Source organism: Oncorhynchus clarkii, chromosome 2 (assembly GCF_045791955.1).
Source record: "Oncorhynchus clarkii lewisi isolate Uvic-CL-2024 chromosome 2, UVic_Ocla_1.0, whole genome shotgun sequence".
NCBI classification, from domain to species: Eukaryota; Metazoa; Chordata; class Actinopteri; order Salmoniformes; family Salmonidae; genus Oncorhynchus; species Oncorhynchus clarkii.
In genome coordinates this window covers 69,513,185-69,534,457 of record NC_092148.1, presented here as the reverse complement: position 1 = coordinate 69,534,457, position 21,273 = coordinate 69,513,185, and the positions used below count along the sequence as shown (strand labels likewise).

The following is a 21,273-nucleotide window of genomic DNA, read 5'->3' as shown; positions in this document are numbered from 1 at the left end:
TTTTATTAAAACGAACACCGAAAAACAACCAAATACAAAATGAACGTAAAGTTCTGCAGGCTACACAGCAACTATACAAAATTAAGATCCCACAAACTAAGGTGGGAAAAAGGCTGCCTAAGTATGATCCCCAATCAGAGACAATGATAGACAGCTGCCTCTGATTGGGAACCACACCAGGCCAAACAAAGAAATAGAAAAACTAGATTGCCCACACGAGTCACACCCTGACCTAACCAAAATAGAGAATAAAAAGGATCTCTAAGGTCAGGGCGTGACAATGGGACCACGCAGCCGTCATACCACTCAGGAAGGAGACACGTTCTGTCTCCTAGAGATGAACGTACTTTGTTGCGAAAAGTGCAAATCAATCCCAGAACAAAAGCAAAGGACCCTGTGAAGATGCTGGAGAAAACAGGTACAAAAGTATCTATATCCACAGTAAGCCACTTCTCCAAAACTGCCATAAAAAAAAGCCAGACTACGATTTGCAACTGCACATGGGGACAAAGATAGTACTTTTTGGAGAAATGTCCTCTGGTCTGATGAAACAAAAAATAGAACTGTTTGGCCATAATGACAATTGTTATGTTTGGTGGAAAAAGGGGGAGGCTTGCAAGCTGAAGAACACCATCCCAACCGTGAAGCACAGGGGTGTCAGCATCATGTTGTGGGGGTGCTTTGCTGCAGGAGGGACTGGTGCACTACACAAAATAGATGGCATCAGGAGGATGGAAAATGATGTGGATATATTAAAGCAACATCTCAGGACATCAGTCAGGAAGTTAGAGCTTGGTCGCAAATGGGTCTTCCAAATGAACAATGACCCCAAGCATACTTCCAAAGTTGTGGCAAAATGACTTAAGGACAACAATATCAAGGTATTGGAGTGGCCATCACAAAGCCCTGACCTCAATCCTATAGAAAATGTGTGGGCAGAACTGAACAATCCTGTGCAAACAAGGAGGCCTACAAACCTGACTCATTTACACCAGCTCTGTCAGGAAGAATGGGCCAAAATTCACCCAACTTATTGTGGGAAGCTTGTGGAAGCCTACCTGAAACATTTGACCCAAGTTAAACAATTTAAAGGCAATGCTACCAAATACTAATTGAGTGTATATAAACTTCTGACCCACTGAGAACGTGATGAAAGAAATAAAAGCTGAAATACATCATTCTCTCTACTATTATTCTGACATTTCACAATCTAAAATAAAGTGGTGATCCTAACTAAGACAGGGAATTTTTATGTCAATGGTGAAACACTGAGTTTAAATGTATTTGGCTGAGGTGTATGTAAACTTCCGACTTCAACGGTACTTCCCTCTCCACACTGGGGCCAGGCAGGGTTTCTGTTTATCCCCTTTCCTATTTGATATGGCTATTGAGCCTCTTGCTATCGCCCTGCTGGCAGAGGAGAGGATTAAGAGACTATTAAGGGGCAACGTAACTCACAAGGTGTCCTTATATGCAGACAACCTTCTTGTATACATCTGTAACCATGTGGAGTCCATATCCTATCTCTTTGACATGCTTCAAGAATTTGGGACATTCTCTAGTTATAAGTTAAAACATAGCAAAAAGCGTGTTCCTCCCATTAATCAGTTAGCAGAAGGAATTGGGTATGCCAATTTCCCATTTAAGGTGGAGCATCAGGTCTTATTTGCAGATAATGGTCACACGCTCATTTAAGGCTCTGTTTAAACATAACTTCAAAACACTCCTGGAGCACTCTAAGCAGGATTTCATAAGGTCTCTTCCCATTTCATTAACAGGTCGCAATAATTCTGTTAACTATACTACCTAGGTTTTTGTACTTTTCCAAATTATTCCCATTTTTCTGCCCAAGTCAATGTTCAAACAACTGGACACGAATGAGAAATGTATATCTAGATAGACCTAAACCCACAGGCAGGCTGGGCCTTCCTCATTTTTTACACTTCTATCGGTCAGCAAATATATCGAAATGTGTTTATTGGGTTTCTACATTTGAAAACCAATATGGCCCAACTTGGAGTTACAGTCAAGACTTCCAACTTCTCATGTCTTGCTCCTGTGCTTCCCAATGCCCATGAACCTTGGCACCCATGTTTTGAAACCCATTGTTAAGAACTCCCTTAAAATCTGGTCCCAATTCCGAAGTCACTTTAGCCTTAAACAAGCAAGCGGTTTCTCTCCATTAACATCTAATCATCTCTTCCCAGCGTCACAGATTGACACAGCATTCCAGTTCTGGCATAGCAACGGTCTGGTGTTTTTTTGTGACCTATTTGTTGATAACACATTCGTCTCATTAGATTCTCTGAGGGTTGACCATAATATTACCAATACCCACTTTATTAGATACCTGCAAACTCGCAGCTTTGCCAAAAAACATTTAACTTCATTTCCACTCGAGCCTACTAAGTGTCCAGTCGAGAGGTGCTTAGATCTTAACCCTTATCTGAAGGGCACAATCTCCAGATTATACGATATAATACAGAACATTAATCCCCCTTCCTTTGCAAATACAAAATCTGCATAGGAGCAAGACATAGGTGGCGAGTTACCCGATGATATATGGCAACATTGAGCGTATCCACACAAGTATTGAGCGTATCCACACATCATCCTTTTGCATAAGGCATGGGTTTATTCAGTTTAAGGTTTTGCACCGTCTTCATTATTCAAATCACAGATTGACGAAAATATACCCCAATGTTGACCCCAAGTCAAACCAAATCAAATGTATTTATATAGCCCTTCGTACATCAGCTGATATCTCAAAGTGCTGTACAGAAACCCAGCCTAAAACCCCAAACAGCAAGCAATGCAGGTGTAGAAGCAAGTGTTTGAGATGTCCAGCGACTGTGGAACACGTGTTTTGGTCATGCCAATCTTTGAGTGGCCCCTGGGACCCCATTTTTGAGGTATTCTCATATATGTGTAATACAACTGTTAGCCCCAACCCGGTCACTGACATTTTTGGGGTACTTCCCTTTGACCAGAATGATACCACGCATCAGGCATGGTAGACTGGAAGTCTGCAAAGCCGCCCTCCTTTATGCAGTGGGTAAAGGAGGTGATGTCATCTCTGCCTCTGGAGAAGGTTAGGTAAACTGTGCGTGGGTCCCGACAAAAGTTTGATTTAACCTGGTTCCCATTAATACAATATGTGGAGAGCCTGTCTTTTACTTAGTGTAACTTGTATAGTTTGCTAAGCAGTAATGTCTGTTCTAGTGGCCATATGTGCTGCTAAGAATTTTTATTGAACTTTTTTATCCATTGATTTTTTTTTCTATTACAGTTTGTTTCTGTTTTTGGGTGGGTGGTTTAGAGGGAGTGGAGGGTGGGAGTATATATATATATATATAAATAATATGGATGAGCGATGATAGAGCGGCATAGGCAAGATGCAATAGACGGTATAAAATACAGTATATACACACATATGAAATGAGAAATGTAAGATATGTAAAGATATATAAGTGGCATTATTGAAAGTGACTAGTGATCCATTTATTAAAGTGGCCAATGATTAGTCTGTATGTAGTCTGTATGTAGGTAGCAGCATCTCTGTGTTCTTGATGGCTGTTGAGCAGCGCTAGGTGCTTGATGGTTATTGCGACTTCACTTGAAGAAACTTCAAATGTTTTGGATTGACTGACCTTCATGTCTTAAAGTAATGATGGACTGTCGTTTCTCTTTGCTCACTTGAGCTGTTTGAGGCTGCTCCAAAACACCACCAGCGGAGAAAAAGTATTCAGAGTGGACTTTTAGTCCGACTCAGGAGGCGTGCACACCATCCACCGCTTCCGAGTTTATCACTTGCTAACATTCAGTCTCTGGATAATAAAGTAGACGAGCTCAGGACAAGGATCTCCTTACAGAGAGACATCAGGGATTGTAACATACTCTGTTTCACGGAAACATGGCTCTTTCGGGATATACTCCCCATCCATACAGCCAGCTGGCTTCTCAGTACATTGCGGAGACAGGAATAAAGAACTCTCCAGGAAGAAGAAAGGCGGAGGTGTATGTTTCATGATTAACTACTCATGGTGTGATTGTGATAACATACATATACTCAAGACCTTTTGTTCACCTGACCTAAAATACCTCACAATCAAATGCCGACCATATTACCTCCCAAGTGAATTCTCTTCGGTTATAGTCACAGCCGTGGATATTCCCCCTCAAGCCGAACCACGACGGCCCTCAAAAAGATACACTGGACTTGCAAACTAGAAATGCAAACTGGAAACCACATATCCTGAGACCGCATTTATTGTAGCTGGGGATTTTATCAAGACAAAACTGAGTAAAACGCTGCCAAAGTTCTACCAACAGTAAAGAGACAAAGTGGAGTTGCAATTCAACGGCTCAGACACGAGACATGTGGCAGGGTCTACAGACAATCACGGACTACAAAGGGAAAACAAGCCATATTACAGACACCGACGTCTTGCATCCGGAAAAGCTAAACACCTTCTTCGCCCGCTTTGAGGATAACACAGTGCCACCGACGTGGCCCACTACCGAGGACAGTGGGCTCTGCTTCACTGTGGCTGACGTGAGTAAGACATTTAAGCGTTTTAACTCTCGCTAAGCTGCGACCCAGAAAGGCATCCCTAGCCGTGTCCTCAGAGCATGCACAGATCAGCTGGCTGGAATGTTAACGGACATATTCAATCTCTCCCTAACCCAGTCTGAAGTCCCTACTTGCTTCAAGACGTCCACCACTGTTCCTGTGCACAAGAAAGCAAAGGTAACTGAATTAAATGACTATAGCCTTTTAGCACTCACTTCTGTCATCATGAAGTGCTTTGAGAGACTAGTTAAGGATTATATCACCTCACGCCATAGACCATAGACCCACGTCAAATTGCTTACCGTCCCACTAGATCCACAGATGATGTCATCACCATCACACTGCACACTAACCTATCCCATCTGGACAAGAGGAATATCTATGTAAGAATGCTGTTCATTGACTATAGCTCTGCCTTCAACACCATGGTACCCTCCAAGCTTATCATTAAGCTCGGGGCCCTGGGTCTGAACCCCGCCCTGTGCAACTAGGTCCTGGACTTCAGGACGGGCCGTCCCCAGGTGGTGAAGGAAGGAAACAACACCTCCACTTCGCTGATCCTCAACACAGGGACCCTACATGGGTGCATGCTCAGCCACTTACTGTACTCCCTGTTTATCAATGACTGTGTGGCCACACTCTCCTCCAACTCAATCATCAAGTTTCCAGATGACACAGCAGTAGTAGGCCTGATTATCAACAATGACGAGACAGCCTACAGGGAGGAGGTGAGAGCCATGGTGGAGTGGTGCCAGGAAAATAACCTCTACCTCAACGTAACAAAATAAAGGAGCTGAGATCGTGGACATCATGGAACAGCAGAGTGAGCATGCCCCTATCCTCATCAATGGGACAGCAGTGGAGAAGGTGGAAATGGTCCACCCACACACAGTGTGGTGAAGGTGCAACAGTGCCTCCTCAACCTCTGGAGGCTGAATAAATTTGTCTTGACCCCTAAAACCCTCACAAACTTTTACAGATGCACAATTGAGAGCATCCTGTTAGGCTGCATCACCGCATGCTATGGCAACTGCACCGCCCTCTCCAGAGGGTGGAGTGGTCTGCACAATGCATCACCACCGGGGGCAAACAACCTGCCCTCCAGGACACCTACAGCAGCCGATGTCACAGCAAGGCCAAAAAGATCATCAAAGACAACAACCACCCGAGCCACGGCATGTTCACCCCTCTATCATACAGAAGGTGTGGTCAGTACAGGTGAATCAAAGCTGGAACCGAGAGACTGAAAAACAGCTTCTATCTCAAGGCCATCCGACTGTTAAAAAGCCATCACTAACATTAAGTGGCTGCTGCCAACATACTGACTCAAATCTCCAGCCACTTTAATAATTAATAATTGGATGTAATAAATGTATCACTAGTCACTTTAAACAATGCTACTTTATATAATGTTTACATACCCTACATTACTCATCTATATACTGTACTCTATACAATCAAATGCGTCATGCCTATGCTGTTCAGCCATCGCTCATCCATATATTATTGTGTACATATTCTTATTCATTCCTTGTTGTTGTGAAATTGTTAGATTACTTGTTAGATATTACCGCATGGTCGAAATTAGAAGCACAATCATTTCGCTACACTCAAATTAACATCTGCTAACCATGTGTATGTGACCAATAAAATTTTATTTGATTTGCTCATCTCATATGTATATACTGTATTAAATTCTATTGTATTTCAGTCTTTCAATCTAATATTTATATATTTCTTAATGACATTATTTTACTTTTAGATTAGTTTGTAATGTTGTGATATGTTAGATACTTCTCCACTGTTGGAGCTAGGAACACGTGTTTCACTACACCCACAATAACATCTGCTAAATATGTATACGTGACCAATAACATTGGATTTCATTTTCATTTCAAGTCACTGAGCTCTTCAGTAAAGGCCAATCTACCACCAATGTTTGTGTCTGGAGATTTCTCATAATTGTGGTTGAAAATAACAAAAACACTTCTGACAGCACTGAACCTATAGCGCTACCGTAAGCAAAAAGATTTACCATTACCTTCGGTTTGTTAAAATAGAGCCCTGTATCTTATCTAATCTGGTTATCTCCCTTAAGGTTCAGTAAACTAATAGTAATGTTTGGTTAGCGCTGCTATCGGTACAGGGGAGTAGGGGCTTGCCTGCACACTGAATAGAGAATGTGGAGTCAGGGGAAAAAGAAGCTGATAGTCACCTCCTTAAGTCTGATAAGGGATGTGAACACACACTCACGCGTACCCATATCACACCCGCTTGCATTCATGTGTGCACATATGTGTGTTTGGTACAGTATATAAGATCAGTCCTGACCCAAGCTAAGGTGTATCCACCACTGGTTGTGATTTCAGGAGTGACCATGAAGTGTCTGGTTATTGTGCTGGTATGTGCTGTGCTCGCTGAGGGAATCCACAGGTTAGTACTCACTTTATTTATTTTTCACTCCATCCAGTTGCTCTTTTTCCCTAAATTCTCCCTAAAAACACAATTTTCTTTTCTCATCTCTCATAGTCAATGATAACGCCTTGTCGCTCTCTCTACCTATTTGCATTTGCAGAGTTCGACTTCATATCTGAGTGTATCTATGTTCTTGTTACCCTAGGATCCCTCTGGTGAAGCATAAGTCAATCCGTGAGAGAATGATGGAGAACGGAGAACGCCTGCCCTACCAAGACCCCGCTCTCAAATACTTTCCTGACGAGTTCGCTGGCTCCGCCACCATGTACATCAACAACTACGCCGACGTACGTACATGCTATAATACACAAGCTTATGGTCTATCTAGAATGTTACTCAATGTCCTGTCTATATCTGTCTATGTCCACACTAGTCTATTTTCATATTCCAGAATGAAATGTTATGATGTAGGCTAACGTAGAAAATGTGAATTGTAGGTCTAACTAGATAACAACCATGTCAAGATAACATCTAACTCCATGAAGTAGAGTCTAAACCACGCCAACCACTCTAGATCTGATGTGTTGTTGTATGAATGTATTAGCAGCACCTCTATCTTTTGTCAACTGTACTTTCCCTGTTGTGTTTTCCAGACCACCTACTATGGAGCCATCACCATCGGTACTCCCCCCCAGTCCTTCCAGGTGTTGTTTGACACTGGCTCTGCCAACCTGTGGGTTGACTCTGTACTCTGCAACACTCAGGCCTGCAGTGAGTACAGCTGGATAGCTTCATGACAATATTACAACTATCTACTATGTGTATCAATTACCTACTACTTCCTCAACATTAAATGTTACTAACTGTACTACTACTTTTACTACTACAACAGTACTTCTACTACTATCAGAGATATTTAAGTCCAATATCACTTCTACACACTTACCAGATAAATACATTGTAGACAGTATCTTTCCTCTTTAAGTTGTTTGTGTCCCTTCCTCCTGCAGACACCCACACAAAGTTCAACCCCCAGCAGTCGTCCACCTACTCAGCTAATGGGCAAACTTTCTACCTGCCCTACGGAGCTGGCAGTCTCAGTGGAGTCTTCGGATATGACACCGTCAACGTGAGTCCCACCATAACAACCTTACAAATACTTAACTACTTCTACCACAGTTATTCTTCACTACATGCAATAAAAAGCCACAACAGATACAGCCATGTACATGTACTTCCATTCTAATAAAACCAGTGTTTCCATGATGCTGAGTGAGTGTGTTGTTTGTCACCTCTTTAGGTCGGAGGTATTGTCATCAACAACCAGGAGATTGGTCTGAGTACTGACGAGCCAGGTCAGAATTTTGTTGTGGCCCAGTTTGATGGTATCCTTGGCCTGTCCTACCCTTCCATCTCAGCCGGACAAGAGACTCCCGTCATGGACAACATGATGTCTCAGAACCTTCTACAGGCTAACATATTTGCATTCTACCTGACCAGGTCAGTACTCCTACCATCACTTATACCACATATATACCACACATATACCACTACTTCTACTTACCACTACTTACCACACTTATACCACTACCCCTACTTACCACACATATACCACTACTTACCACACATATTCCACTAGTACTACTTACCACACATATTCCACTACCACTACTTACCACACATATACCACTACAGATGTCAGCTCTTAATTGGACTGCTTTCATCACAGGAGGAAAATAATTTGAAATGATTTGAATATCTGAAGAATGATTTAGAACTGTTCCAGTGGGCAGCTGGAAGCGTGTTTGTACACAAAGCAGTACCATACCTACATTCTACCTTATGTAGGCTACGTGAAGGCTTCATTACATTAACTGTTTTATTATATGTTGAAGGAAAGCAATAGGCAGAATTAATCATTGTTTTCCTCAAATCCTGTGTGATCCAGCGGTTACAGCCACTGACCCCGGTACATACATGTCAGAGTCGGCATGGGTTCAAATTCGGCCCACTGCCCTTTGACTCATGGATCAATGTCTATTTTTGACACATTCATTTTGCGTGGTTACATGATTAAAACAGAAACAACTCAATGGTTAACAGTTCAGGAATTAATTCAGTTGTTAAGTTTAGGGCTATGGTTTGGGGAAGGCTTAAAACAAAATAAAACAAAATGAAGCGCCTATGTATCATCAGTATTCAGAATATTCTTAACGCTCGCTAGAACATTGTGATCTGCCATAAGCAGCTCACTCCGAACCTCATGAGTTTGCATCCAATGCTGAGTGATCAGGTGACCAGCCTGAGACGACATTAGACCAACAAGTTAATTGCATTTATTTAAATGTTTTCAAGAAGTAAAATGAATCAACAAAATCATCTTCGATAGGCTCAAATGTATGAACAACTTGACAGCTTTAAGAAATGAAATATTAAAAAGGCACACAGTACAGGCTTCCAATTCACACCAAGGACTAGAACTATAATCACAAATAATACATAGCCGAACTATAAAACACGGACAAGCGTCCACCCTGGAGGAAGGTTTATCGTTCTACAGTAGGCCTACCTACATCTGTCAATCAGATGATGGTCCAAATCAGCTCATCATCTCAGCCAGGGAACAAACAGTAGCGCTTTTCACACTTCATTTATTACCACTCCCTAAAGGACCATGTCAGTGTTACCTTAGTCCTGCTTGCGACCAAAGTGTTTCAAGATATGTTCACCCTCTGGTTGGTATTGTCATCCGAACAACAGAGTACTTTTTGAACAGACTACAGGTGATTTACCGGGAATTTACCTGACACTAATGTTGGTGTAGCCCCTTAGTTACAATTTTAATGTATAACACCGACATGTCTCCAAAAGTGTCTGATATGGTCATTTATAATTAACATCGGGGGTTAAATATCTGTAGACTGTCCATATTTAAAATGTGTAAATAAATGTAGTAAATTGGGGGGGATTTGAGATATTTGTGCCAGAAAGGTATGGCCTGGAATGGTAGGGTTATACGTGCTCGCTGAAGGCAGAAGCCCTAACCCACTTCACCCCACGATTTAACTCAATTTTGAACTTAGGACACACTTGAAACTTCTCATAGCCTAGTGGAGACCAATATCGATCTTCTGTTAATACGCTATATCAAACGACAGTTGTTTATGTATATGACTGCATTTCAGATACATGTTTGTACATTTGAATGTTGCAGTAATTTGACCCAGACCTAACGTTTCAGCGAGCGAGAGGATTGTGATATTTAAATAGCAAGCCCTGATCGACTGCCCCGGCATGGACAGAAAGACAATTGCTCTTTTTACAGGGACCCACAAGGCTCATTTGTATTTCCTGATGCAGCAGAAAAATGAGCAGTGACAAAAAAGTGAACAAGTTAAGATCTGACATCTGTACCCCTACCACTACTTACTTACCACACATATAATGTACTACTACAGGATTTAATTAAAAAATACACACAGATATCACAGAACCTTCTGCAAGCAAATGTGTTCGCTTTCTAGTTGACCAGGAAATATACTTTAAAAATGTACTTACTTAATGATGTACATAATCAATGTTATATTCATTATTCCTGCTCCAGAAACTATATCACTGATATAAGGCACAATATTTTTGAGGAAAAAATCTTCCTGCCAAACGCATACTTTATTTGTAAAACTGTTAGATGACTTAAAACTCTTTTTCTGTGCAGCGATGGCCAGCAGGGCAGTGAGCTGTCGTTCGGAGGAGTGGACAACACCAAGTATCAGGGTCAGATCTACTGGACTCCCGTCACCTCCCAGACATACTGGCAGATCGGCATCCAAGGGTCAGGATCAACCACACCAACCAAACATACTTAACCATACACTGACATCAGAACCACCAAGAGTCTGGAAAAGCTGGGATGAAAAATGTCTAAGGCCGCTGTCAATGTCTGTCTGTCTGTCTAACACTAACCCTTGTACATCTCCAGGTTCCAGATCAACGGTCAGGAGACAGGGTGGTGTGGGCAGGGCTGCCAGGCCATCGTGGATACAGGCACCTCCATGCTGACTGCACCCAAACAGATCATGGGAACGCTGATGCAGTCCATTGGAGCCCAGCAGGACCAGTACGGACAGGTAGCAGGAAGCCATTATAAACCATCACAGACCAGTACTAACTGACACCATAAAACAGTGTAATCCAGAAAGTAGAGGTTGGGGAAACCAGTGCAGACCAGAGTAAACCAGTACAGGGATCTTTTGTGTCACTCATGTCTGTGAATTGTTTGTTGATGTAGTACACAGTGAACTGTAACCAGATCAACAGCCTGCCTACTCTCACCTTCACCATCAATGGAGTCAACTTCCCCCTGCCGCCATCTGCATACATTCAGCAGGTAAGTTAGTGTGTCGTGTGTGTGTGTTTGTGTGTCTGTCCATGTGTTACCATCTATGACTGATGTTAGGATAATGAAGGCCATTTTAGATGGCTCAAGCTGGTCCATATGCCTTCTGCATGTGTGTTTATCTGCCTGCCTGTGTGTGTGTGTGTGTGTGTGTGTGTGTATTGCACTCAACATGCGTGTTCTCCTCTCTATCCAGAACAACCAGGTCTGTTCCGTGGGGATCACCCCCACCTACCTGCCGTCCCAGAACGGACAGCCCCTGTGGATTTTGGGAGATGTATTCCTCATGCAGTACTACTCCGTCTACGACCGCACAAACAACCAAGTGGGCTTTGCCACCGTAGCCTAAACCTGACCAGCATGACCATGACCGCAAACCCAACACAGACACCGACCGTTCTTAGAAGTCTACCACCCCAAAACTCACACAGTATCTATTCCACCTCTGGCCATTCTAGAACATCAATCACCAATGGCAACTATTCTGAATCACTCATAACAACCACTCTGGTTATTTTAGAACACATATTACCCATGGCAACCACTCTGCTCATTTATAATACACATATTACCCATGGCAACCACTGTGGGTCAGTTTGGCTTTGGTCCAGTGTGGTTAAAGCAAGCATCGACATCATTGGGTTAAAGTTGTGGTCTTTGTTAGATGACATCTGCTAATATATTCAGTTGAGCTGTAAGGTTGTTTCCTTTCTACTCTGGCATTGCAACGACAACCTCCTAGTTCCCAGACAACATCGGATGTGAACACAGGTTCAGCCATGTTGCTGATTGCATCATGATGCTGAGTGAAAAAGTAAATGACTTACAGAAACACAGTGAAATATGAAAATATGATTTTGGACACTTAAATGCATTTCATCTCAAGACTGGCTGTATTTGGTGTTTGTTTAGCTTCCATGTAGACTGAATAAACTATTGAAGAGCACAATAATCGTATTTGTTTTGAATCACTGTATTTGACACATCAAGCTCATGATGCCTGTAAGACTGAAATCACACCTCACATTCACCACTGACTGTTACCAGAAACTGAAACAAAAAACAACAAGAGCAGCTTCACCCAATTGGAGCCTGTAACTATATCCAACCATCTACACATCATACATGTAGAAATAACTTAATATCACAGAGTCAAATATGCCATCTGTTAAATGGCATTAAGACCGAAGTATCCTCAGGAGAGCAGAAGCACTGTATACTGTGAAATGGACTTTAATGAAAGCTGGTCTATAAGCCTTGTGTGTGCTTAAGGCAAGCCACATGTGAATGTGTGTGTGTGTGTGTGTCCGCACGAGCGTGTGTGTCTAATTAGGAGGAAAGCTCTGTAGTGACATGTTCAAGACTCTACAGTGACACATTTTCACCACAACATGAAACACACACACAGGCATGCATGCACTCACACATGTACGCACACACACGTGTGCACACACACTCAACAGCATGAATAGTAAGGCTAAAAAGATTGTTGAGGACATCAACCACCCGAGCCACTACCTGTTCACACCGCTATCATCCAGAAGGTGAGGTCAGTACAGGTGCATCAAAGCTGGGACCGAGAGGCTGAAAAACAGCTTATCTCAAGGCCATCAGACTGCTAAACAAATCAAATCGTATTTGTCACATACACATGGTTAGCAGATTTTAATGCGAGTGTAGCGAAATGATTGTGCTTCTAGTTCCGACCATGCAGTAATATCTAACAAGTAATCTAACTAACAATTTCACAACAACTAGTGTAAAGGAATATATGAATGAACGATGGTCGAACGCAATAGGCAAGATGCAGTCGATGGTAAAGAGTACAGAATGAGATGAGTAATGTAGGGTATGTAAACATTATATAAAGTGGCATTGTTTAAAGTGGCTAGTGATACATTTATTACATCAATTATATCATTATTAAAGTGGCTAGAGATGAGTCAGTGTGTTGGCAGCAGCCACTCAGTGTTAGTGGTGGCTGTTTAACAGTCTGATGGCCTTGAGATAGAAGCTGTTTTTCAGTCTCTCGGTCCCCGCTTTGATGCACCTGTAATGACCTCACCTTCTGGATGATAGCGGGGTGAACAGGTAGTGGCTCGGGTGGTTGTTGTCCTTGATGATCTTTATGGCCTTCCTGTGACATTGGGTGGTGTAGGTGTCCTGGAGGGCAGGTAGTTAGCCCCCGGTGATGCGTTGTGCAGACCTCACTACCCTCTGGAGAGCCTTACGGTTGTGGGCGGAGCAGTTGCCGTACCAGGCGGTGATACAGCCCGAAAGGATGCTCTCGATTGTGCATCTGTAAAAGTTTGTGAGTGTTTTTGGTGACAAGCCAAATTTCTTCAGCCTCCTGAGGTTGTGGAGGTGCTGCTGTGCCATCTTCACCTCGCTGTCTGTGTGGGTGGACCATTTCAGTTTGTCCACGATGTGTACGCCGAGGAACTAAAAACTTTCCACCTTCTCCACTATTGTCCCGTCGATGTGGATAGGGGGGTGCTCCCTCTGGTGTTTCCTGAAGTCCACGATCATCTCCTTTGTTTTGTTGACATTGAGTGAGAGGTTGTTTTCCTGACACCACACTCCGAGGGCCCTCACCTCCTCCCTGTAGGCCGTCACGTCGTTGTTGGTAATCAAGCCTACCACTGTAGTGTCATCTACAAACTTGATGATTGAGTTGGAGGCGTGCATGGCCACGCAGTCATGGGTGAACAGGTTGTTCAGATGTTGTTACCTACCCTCACCACCTGGGGGTAGCCCGTCAGGAAGTCCAGGACCCAGTTGCACAGGGAGGGGTCGAGACTCAGGGTCTTGCGCTTAATGACGAGTTGAGGGTACTATGGTGTTAAATGCTGAGCTGTAGTTGATGAACAGCACTCTTATATAGGTATTCCTCTTGTCCAGATGGGTTAGGGCAGTGTGCAGTGTGACTGCGATTGCGTCGTCTGTGGACCTATTGAGGCGGTAAGCAAATTGGAGTGGGTCTAGGGTGTCAGGTATGGTGGAGGTGATTTGGTCCTTGACTAGTCTCTAAAAGCACTTCATGATGACGGAAGTGAGTGCTACGGGGCGATAGTCATTTAGCTCAGTTACCTTCGCTTTCTTGGGAACAGGAACAATGGTCGCCCTCTTGAAGCATGTGGGAACAGCAGACTGGGATAAGGATTGATTGAATATGTCCGTAAACACACCAGGCAGCTGGTCTGCGCATCCTCTGAGGACGCGGCTGGGGATGCCGTCTGGGCCGGCAGCCTTGCGAGGGTTAACACGTTTAAATGTTTTACTCATGTTGGCTGCAGTGAAGGAAAGCCCGCAGGTTTTGGTAGAGGGCCGTATCAGTGGCAATGTATTGTCCTCAAAGAAGTTGTTTAGTTTGTGGTCTGCGACGGGGCTGTTTTTCCTTTTGTCATCCGTGATTGACTGTTGACCCTGCCACATACCTCTCGTGTCTGAGCCGTTGAATTGCGTTTCTACTTTGTCTCTATATTGACGCTTAGCTGTTTGTATTCGGTCATGTTTCCGGTCACCTTGCCCTGATCAAAAGCAGTGGTTCGTGCTATCAGTTTTGCGCGAATTCTGCCATCAATCCGCGGTTTCTGGTTGGGGAATGTTTTAATAGGCGCTGTGGGTACAACATCACCGATGCACTTGCTAATAAACTCTCTCACCAAATCAGCGTATTCATCAATGTTATTGTTCGATGTTATGCAGAACATATCCCAGTCCACGTGATCGAAGCAATCTTGAAGCGTGGAATCCGATTGGTCTGACCAGCGCACGGGCGCTTCCTGTTTTAGTTTCTGTCTATAGGCTGGGAGCAACAAAATTGAGTCGTGGTCAGATTTTCTGAAAGGAGGGCGGGGGAGGGCTTTATATGCGTCGCGGAAGTTAGAATAACAATGATCCAGGGGTTTGCCAGCCCGGGTCGCACATCCGATATGCTGATAAAATTTAGGGAGCCTTGATTTCAGATTATTCTTGTTAAATCCACAGCTACAATAAATGCAGACTCAGGATATGTGGTTTCCAGTTTACATAGAGTTAAATTAAGTTATTTCAGGGCCGTCGATGTGTCTGCTTGGGGGGGACATACACGATTGTGACTATGATCGAAGAGAATTCCCTTGGTAGATAATGCGGTCGGCATTTGATTGTAAGAAATTCTAGGTCAGAAATTCTGTCGGCGCGATGCATGAAGAAGCCAGGTGGCTGTACCGACGCTGATGACGTATCCCAAGTGAGCCATGTTTCTGTGAAACAAAGAACGTTACAATCTCTGATGTCTCTCTGGAATGCTACCCTTGCTCGGATCTAATCTACCTTGTTGTCAAGAGACTGGACATTGGCGAGTAGTATGCTCGGGAGCGGTGCGCAATGTGCCTGTCTACGGAGCCTGACCAGAAGACCGCTCCGTCTGCCCCTTCTGCGGCGCCGTTGTTTTGGGTCGCCGGCTGGGATCCGATTCATTGTCCTGGGTGGTGGACCAAACAGAGGATCCGCTTCAGGAAAGTCGTATTCCTGGTCGTAATGTTGGTGAGTTGACGTTGCTCTTATATCCAATAGTTCCTTCTGACTGTATGTAATAAAACCTAAGATTTCATGGGGTAACAATGTAAGAAATAACACACGAAAAAACTAAATGCTGCATAGTTTCCGAGGAATGCAAAGAGAGGCGGCCATCTCTGTCGGTGCCGGAAGTAGATGCAATCACTAACTCAGAGAGGCTGCTGCCTACATTGAGACCCAATCACTGGGCACTTTAATAAATGGATCACTAGTCACTTTATACAATGCACTCTAAATAATGCCCCTTTAATAATGTTTACATATCTTACATTACTCATATCATATGTATATACTGTATTTTATATCATCAATTTCACCGTGCCTATACCGCTCTGCCATTTCTCATCCATATACTTACATGTACATATTCTCATTCACCCCTTTAGATTTGTGTGTATTAGATAGTTGTTGGGGAATTGTTAGATTACTTGTTAGATATTACTGCACTGTCGGAACTAGAAGCACAAGCATTGCTACACTCGCATTAACATCTGCTAACCACGTGTAAAAATAAAATGTGATTTGATTCCTAACATGAATTTCACATACCCAATCATCCTTAATAATACAGATCACAGCCTGCAGTCAATAAAAGTAGCAGAGAGCCCACTCTAGAAATGATGATGTACCTGTAAAGTATATCGTTTAAAACAATATGTCTAAAAAAAATTACAAAATCCAAAAAGCGTTCTTTGGAGACATTTATATTTTTTAAATGTCCATAAATGAATGTAAATAAAGTTTATTGTCTACTCATATTACTGCAACACACAGTAAGGTTTCAGATGACACTAATATTGGCATTGTAGCATCCACAGACTCATCGCTGTAGTTTCTAAAAGAAAGACTGGGTAAGGCCAAAATATCACACATTTCACAGCTTTAAAGCTGGAATCCTTCATAGTGAAACTGCCATGTCCGTTCGGGATGTTACAACACCAAAGAAGTGACTGCAAACAAACAGTTTTTCCCCTCAAACATCACTGCACGTGCGATAGAACACCAATATGTACTTTATCCAAGATGGCGTAGCAGTCAGACGTCTTTTGTCCTCATCTTGTCATGTCCCGTGTATATATATTTTGATATCTTTTTCCTTCACATATACTGTTTTTTTTTTTTTTTTACCTCAACTTCAACATACTCTCCTGCAATTCACCTCACCCAATATGGTATGGATCTGCTACTTTCTTTACTTTTGAACCGGAACCCCAACAGAAGCTAGCCAGCTAACAAGCTACTAGCTAGTAGTCAGCTAGCCACCGCTAGAGGTCATCAGCTACCTTTAGCCTGGACAACTCTCGCCAGTCTGCACAGCGCGACTCAAACCAGAGCAAATCTGACTTATTTTTCTCCACATCTCCGGATTCCAACCGCAAGCTCTGAACATTTTCACCTGGATCATCGCACCTAGCTAGCTGCTATCCAAGTGGCAACTCCTGGCTAACGTCTCTGTCCCAAAGCAAGAACCAATTAGCCTGGAGCTAGCCTTAGCTAGGCCCATCTCCCAGCTAGCTGAAGAGGTCCATCATCCACTCCTTGGACTACAAAACCTATTTTACCAATTGGCCTGGACCCCTGCCGACCCATCACGACTGTACTACCAACGTAATTCGCCCGAGGGTTTTTTTCAATCTGGCTCCTCCGTCACAACGTCCCCTGAATGCCCATCTACTAGCCTGCTAGCCACGGCCCGCTAGCTGTGTAAAGCATATCGGACTGTTAGCTTATGAGGCCCATTGGACAAATTCTTTGGCCACTAAACCTATTTTGCCGATTGACCTGGACCCTTTTACCACACGGCGCCCAGCTGATCCATGACAACTGGTCTGCCGATGTAACAGCACGAGGGGGCTACAACAGACTTCTTCCTTTGCGTCGTCCCTCTAAGGTCCTTCTGCTAGCTTGCTAGCCCCGGCACGCTAGCTGCCTGTATCGCCGGTCCGCTGAGCCACTCACTGGATCCCTATGATCACTCGGCTACGCATGCCTCTCCCTAATGTAAATATGCCTTGTCCAGTGCTTTTTGGTTAGTAATTATTGCCTTATTTCACTGTAGAGCCTCTAGCCCTGCTCATTATTTCTTAGTTAACGCTTTAGTTCCACCTCCCACACATGCGGTGACCTCACCTGGTTTAAATTATGTTTCTAGAGACAATATCTCTCTCAACGTCACTCAATGCATATGCTTACCTGCACTGTATTCACATCCTACCATACCTTTATCTGTACATTATGCCTTGAATCTATGCTATCGTGCCCAGAAACCTGCTCCTTTTACTCTCTGTTCCGAATGTACTAGACTACCAGTTCTTATAGCCTTTAGCCGTACCCTTATCCTACTCCTCCTCTGTTTCTCTGGTGAAATAGAGGTTAATCCAGGCCCTGCAGTGCCTAGCTCCACTCCCATTCCCCAGGCGCTCTCATTTGTTGACTTCAGTAACGGTAAAAGACTTGGTTTCATGCATGTTAATATTAAAAGCCTCCTCCCTAAATTTGTTTTATTCACTGCCTTAGCACACTCTGCCAATCCGGGTGTCCTAGCCGTGTCTGAATCCTGGCTTAGGAACACCACCAAAAACCCTGAAATTTCCATCCCTAACTATAACATTTTCTGACAAGATAGAACTGCCAAAGGGGGCGGAGTTGCAATCTACTGCAGAGTTCTGTCTTGCTATCCAGGTCTGTACCCAAACAATTTGAGCTTCTACTTCTAAAAATCCACCTTTCCAGAAACAAGTCTCTCAACGTTGCCGCTTGCTATAGACCACCTTCTGCCCCCAGCTGTGCCCTGGACACCATATGTGAATTGATTGTCCCCCATCGATCTTCAGAGCTCGTGCTGTTAGGTGACCTAAACTGGGACATGCTTAACACCCCGGCCATCCTACAATCTAAGCTTGATGCCTTCAATCTCACACAAATTATCAATGAACCTACCAGGTACAACACCAAATCCATAAACACGGGCACCCTCATAGATATCATCCTAACCAACCTGCCCTCCAAAAATACACTTCTGCTGTCTTCAACCAGGATCTCAGCGATCACTGCCTCATTGTCTGCGTCCTTAATGGGTCTGCGGTCAAACAACCACACCCCATCACTGTCAAACACTAAAAACACTTCAGTGAGCAGGCCTTTCTAATCGACCTGGCCAGGGTATCCTGGAAGAATATTGACCTCATCCCGTCAGCAGAGGATGCCTGGTTATTTTTTTAAAGTGATTTCCTCACCATCTTAAATAAGCATGCCCCATTCAAAAAAAAAGGAACAGATATAGCCCTTGGTTCCCTCCAGACCTGACTGCCCATGACCAGCACAAAAACATCCTGTTGCATTCTGCATTAGCATCGAATAGCCCCAGCGATATGCAACTTTTCAGGGAAGTTAGTGTTCCTAACTGCCTGGTTCCTAAGGCTAGCTTTTTCAAACAGAAATTTGCATCCTGTAGCACAAAACTGTAGCACAAAGTTTTGGGACACTAATGTCCATAGAGAATAAGAGTACCTCCTCCTAAATGCCCACTGCACTGAGGCTAGGAAACACTGTCACCACCAATAAATCTGCGATAATTGAGAATTTCAATAAGCATTTTTCTACGGCTAGCCATGCTTTCCACCTGGCTACCAATACCCCGGTCAACAGCCCTGCACACCCACAGCAACTTGCCCAAGCCTCCCCATTTCTCCTTCACCAAAATCCAGATAGCTAATGTTCTGAAAGAGCTGCAAAATCTGGACCCCTACAAATCAGCCGGGCTAGACAATCTGGACCCTCTCTTTCTAAAATGATCCACCGAAATTGTTGCAACCCCTATTACAAGCCTGTTCAATCTCTCTTTCATATTGTCTTAGATCCCCAAAGATTGGAAAGCTGCCGCGGTCATCCCCTCTTGAAAGGGGGAGACACTCTAGATCCAAACTGCTACAGATGTACATCTATCCTACCCGGCCTTTCTAAGGTCTTCGAAAGCCAAGTTAACAAATAGATCTCCGACCATTTCGAATCCAACCGTACCTTCTCCACTATGCAATCTGGTTTCAGAGCTGGTCATGGGTGCACCTCAGCCATACTCAAGGTCCTAAACAATATCATAACCACAATCGATAAGAGACAGTACTGTACAACTGTATTCATCAACCTGGCTAAGGCTTTCGACTCTGTCAATCACCATTCTTATTGGCAGACTCAGCAGCCTTGGTTTCTCAAATGACTGCCTCGCCTGGTTCACCAACTACTTCTCAGACAGAGTTCAGTAAGTCAAATCGGAGGGCCTGTTGTCCGGACCTCTGGCAGTCTCTATGGGGATGCCACAGGGTTCAATTCTCGGGCCGACTCTTTTCTCTATATACATCAATGATGTCTCTCGTGCTGCTGGTGACTCTCTGATCCACCTCTACGCAGACAACACCATTCTGTATACTTCTGGCCCTTCTTTGGACACTGTGTTAACGAACCTCCAGACGAGCTTCAATGCCGTTCAACTCCCCTTCCGTGGCCTCCAACTGCTCTTAAATGCAAGTAAAACTAAATGCATGCTCTTCAACCGATTGCTACCCACACCTGCCCGGCTGTCCAGCATCACTACTCTGGACGGCTCGGACTTAGAATATGTGGACAACTACAAATACCTAGGTGTCTGGTTAGACTATAAACTCTCTTTCAAGACTTACATTAAGCATCTCTAATCCAAAATTAAATCTTGAATTGGCTTCCTATTTCGCAACAAAGCATCCTTCACTCCTGCTGCCAAACATACCCAAGTAAAACTGACAATCCTACTGATTCTTGACTTTGGCGATATCATTTACAAAATAGCCTCCAACACTCTGCTCAGCAAATTGTATGCAGTCTATCACAGTGCCATCCGTTCTGTCACCAAAGCCTCATATACTACCCACCACTGCAACCAGTACGCTCTTTGTTGCTGGCCCTTACTTCATACTTGTCGCAAAACCCACTGGCTCAAGTCTTTGCTAGGTAAAGCCGCGCCTTATCTCAGCTCACTGGTTGTCATAGCAGCACCCACCCGTAGCACGCGCTCCTGCAGGTATATTTCACTGGTCACCCCCAAAGCCAATTCCTCTTCGGCCGCCTTTCCTTCCAGTTCTCTGGAATGACTGGAACGAACTGCAAAAATTACTGAAGATGGAGACCCATATCTCCCTCACTAGCTTTAAGCACCAGCTGTCAGAGCAGCTCACAGATTACTGCACCTGAACATAGTCCATCTGTAAATAGCCCATTCAACTACCTCATCCCCATACTGTTAATTTTATGTTTTTATTTTACTCCCCAGTATCTCTACTTGTAAACTCATCTT

The 21,273-nt window shown here is 43.7% G+C and overlaps 2 protein-coding genes across 3 annotated transcripts in view; one reads left to right on the top strand and one right to left on the bottom strand.

The window, feature by feature from the left end:
• The window catches only part of LOC139382313 (C-Jun-amino-terminal kinase-interacting protein 2-like), a 140,074-nt gene that overhangs the window by 101,635 nt on the left and 17,166 nt on the right, over positions 1-21,273 (bottom strand). The gene's annotated exons all lie outside the window — the stretch shown is intronic.
• On the top strand, positions 6,905-12,330 carry LOC139382293 (gastricsin-like). The gene is made up of 9 exons (XM_071126180.1): positions 6,905-7,006; positions 7,194-7,335; positions 7,642-7,759; positions 7,999-8,117; positions 8,289-8,488; positions 10,704-10,820; positions 10,968-11,115; positions 11,277-11,375; positions 11,581-12,330. The coding sequence occupies exons 1-9, from the start codon at positions 6,951-6,953 to the stop codon at positions 11,731-11,733; spliced, it is 1,152 nt and encodes a 383-aa protein (XP_070982281.1). The 5' UTR covers positions 6,905-6,950; the 3' UTR covers positions 11,734-12,330.

Bases quoted from the DNA above. Each gene is read 5' to 3' on its own strand.
- LOC139382293 (XM_071126180.1), top strand. From the start codon at position 6,951: ATGAAGTGTCTGGTTATTGTGCTGGTATGTGCTGTGCTCGCTGAGGGA. The intron at 8,118-8,288 runs GTGAGTCCCACC...TCACCTCTTTAG, and splicing joins TCGGATATGACACCGTCAAC to GTCGGAGGTATTGTCATCAA. The intron at 11,116-11,276 runs GTAGCAGGAAGC...TTGTTGATGTAG, and splicing joins AGCAGGACCAGTACGGACAG to TACACAGTGAACTGTAACCA.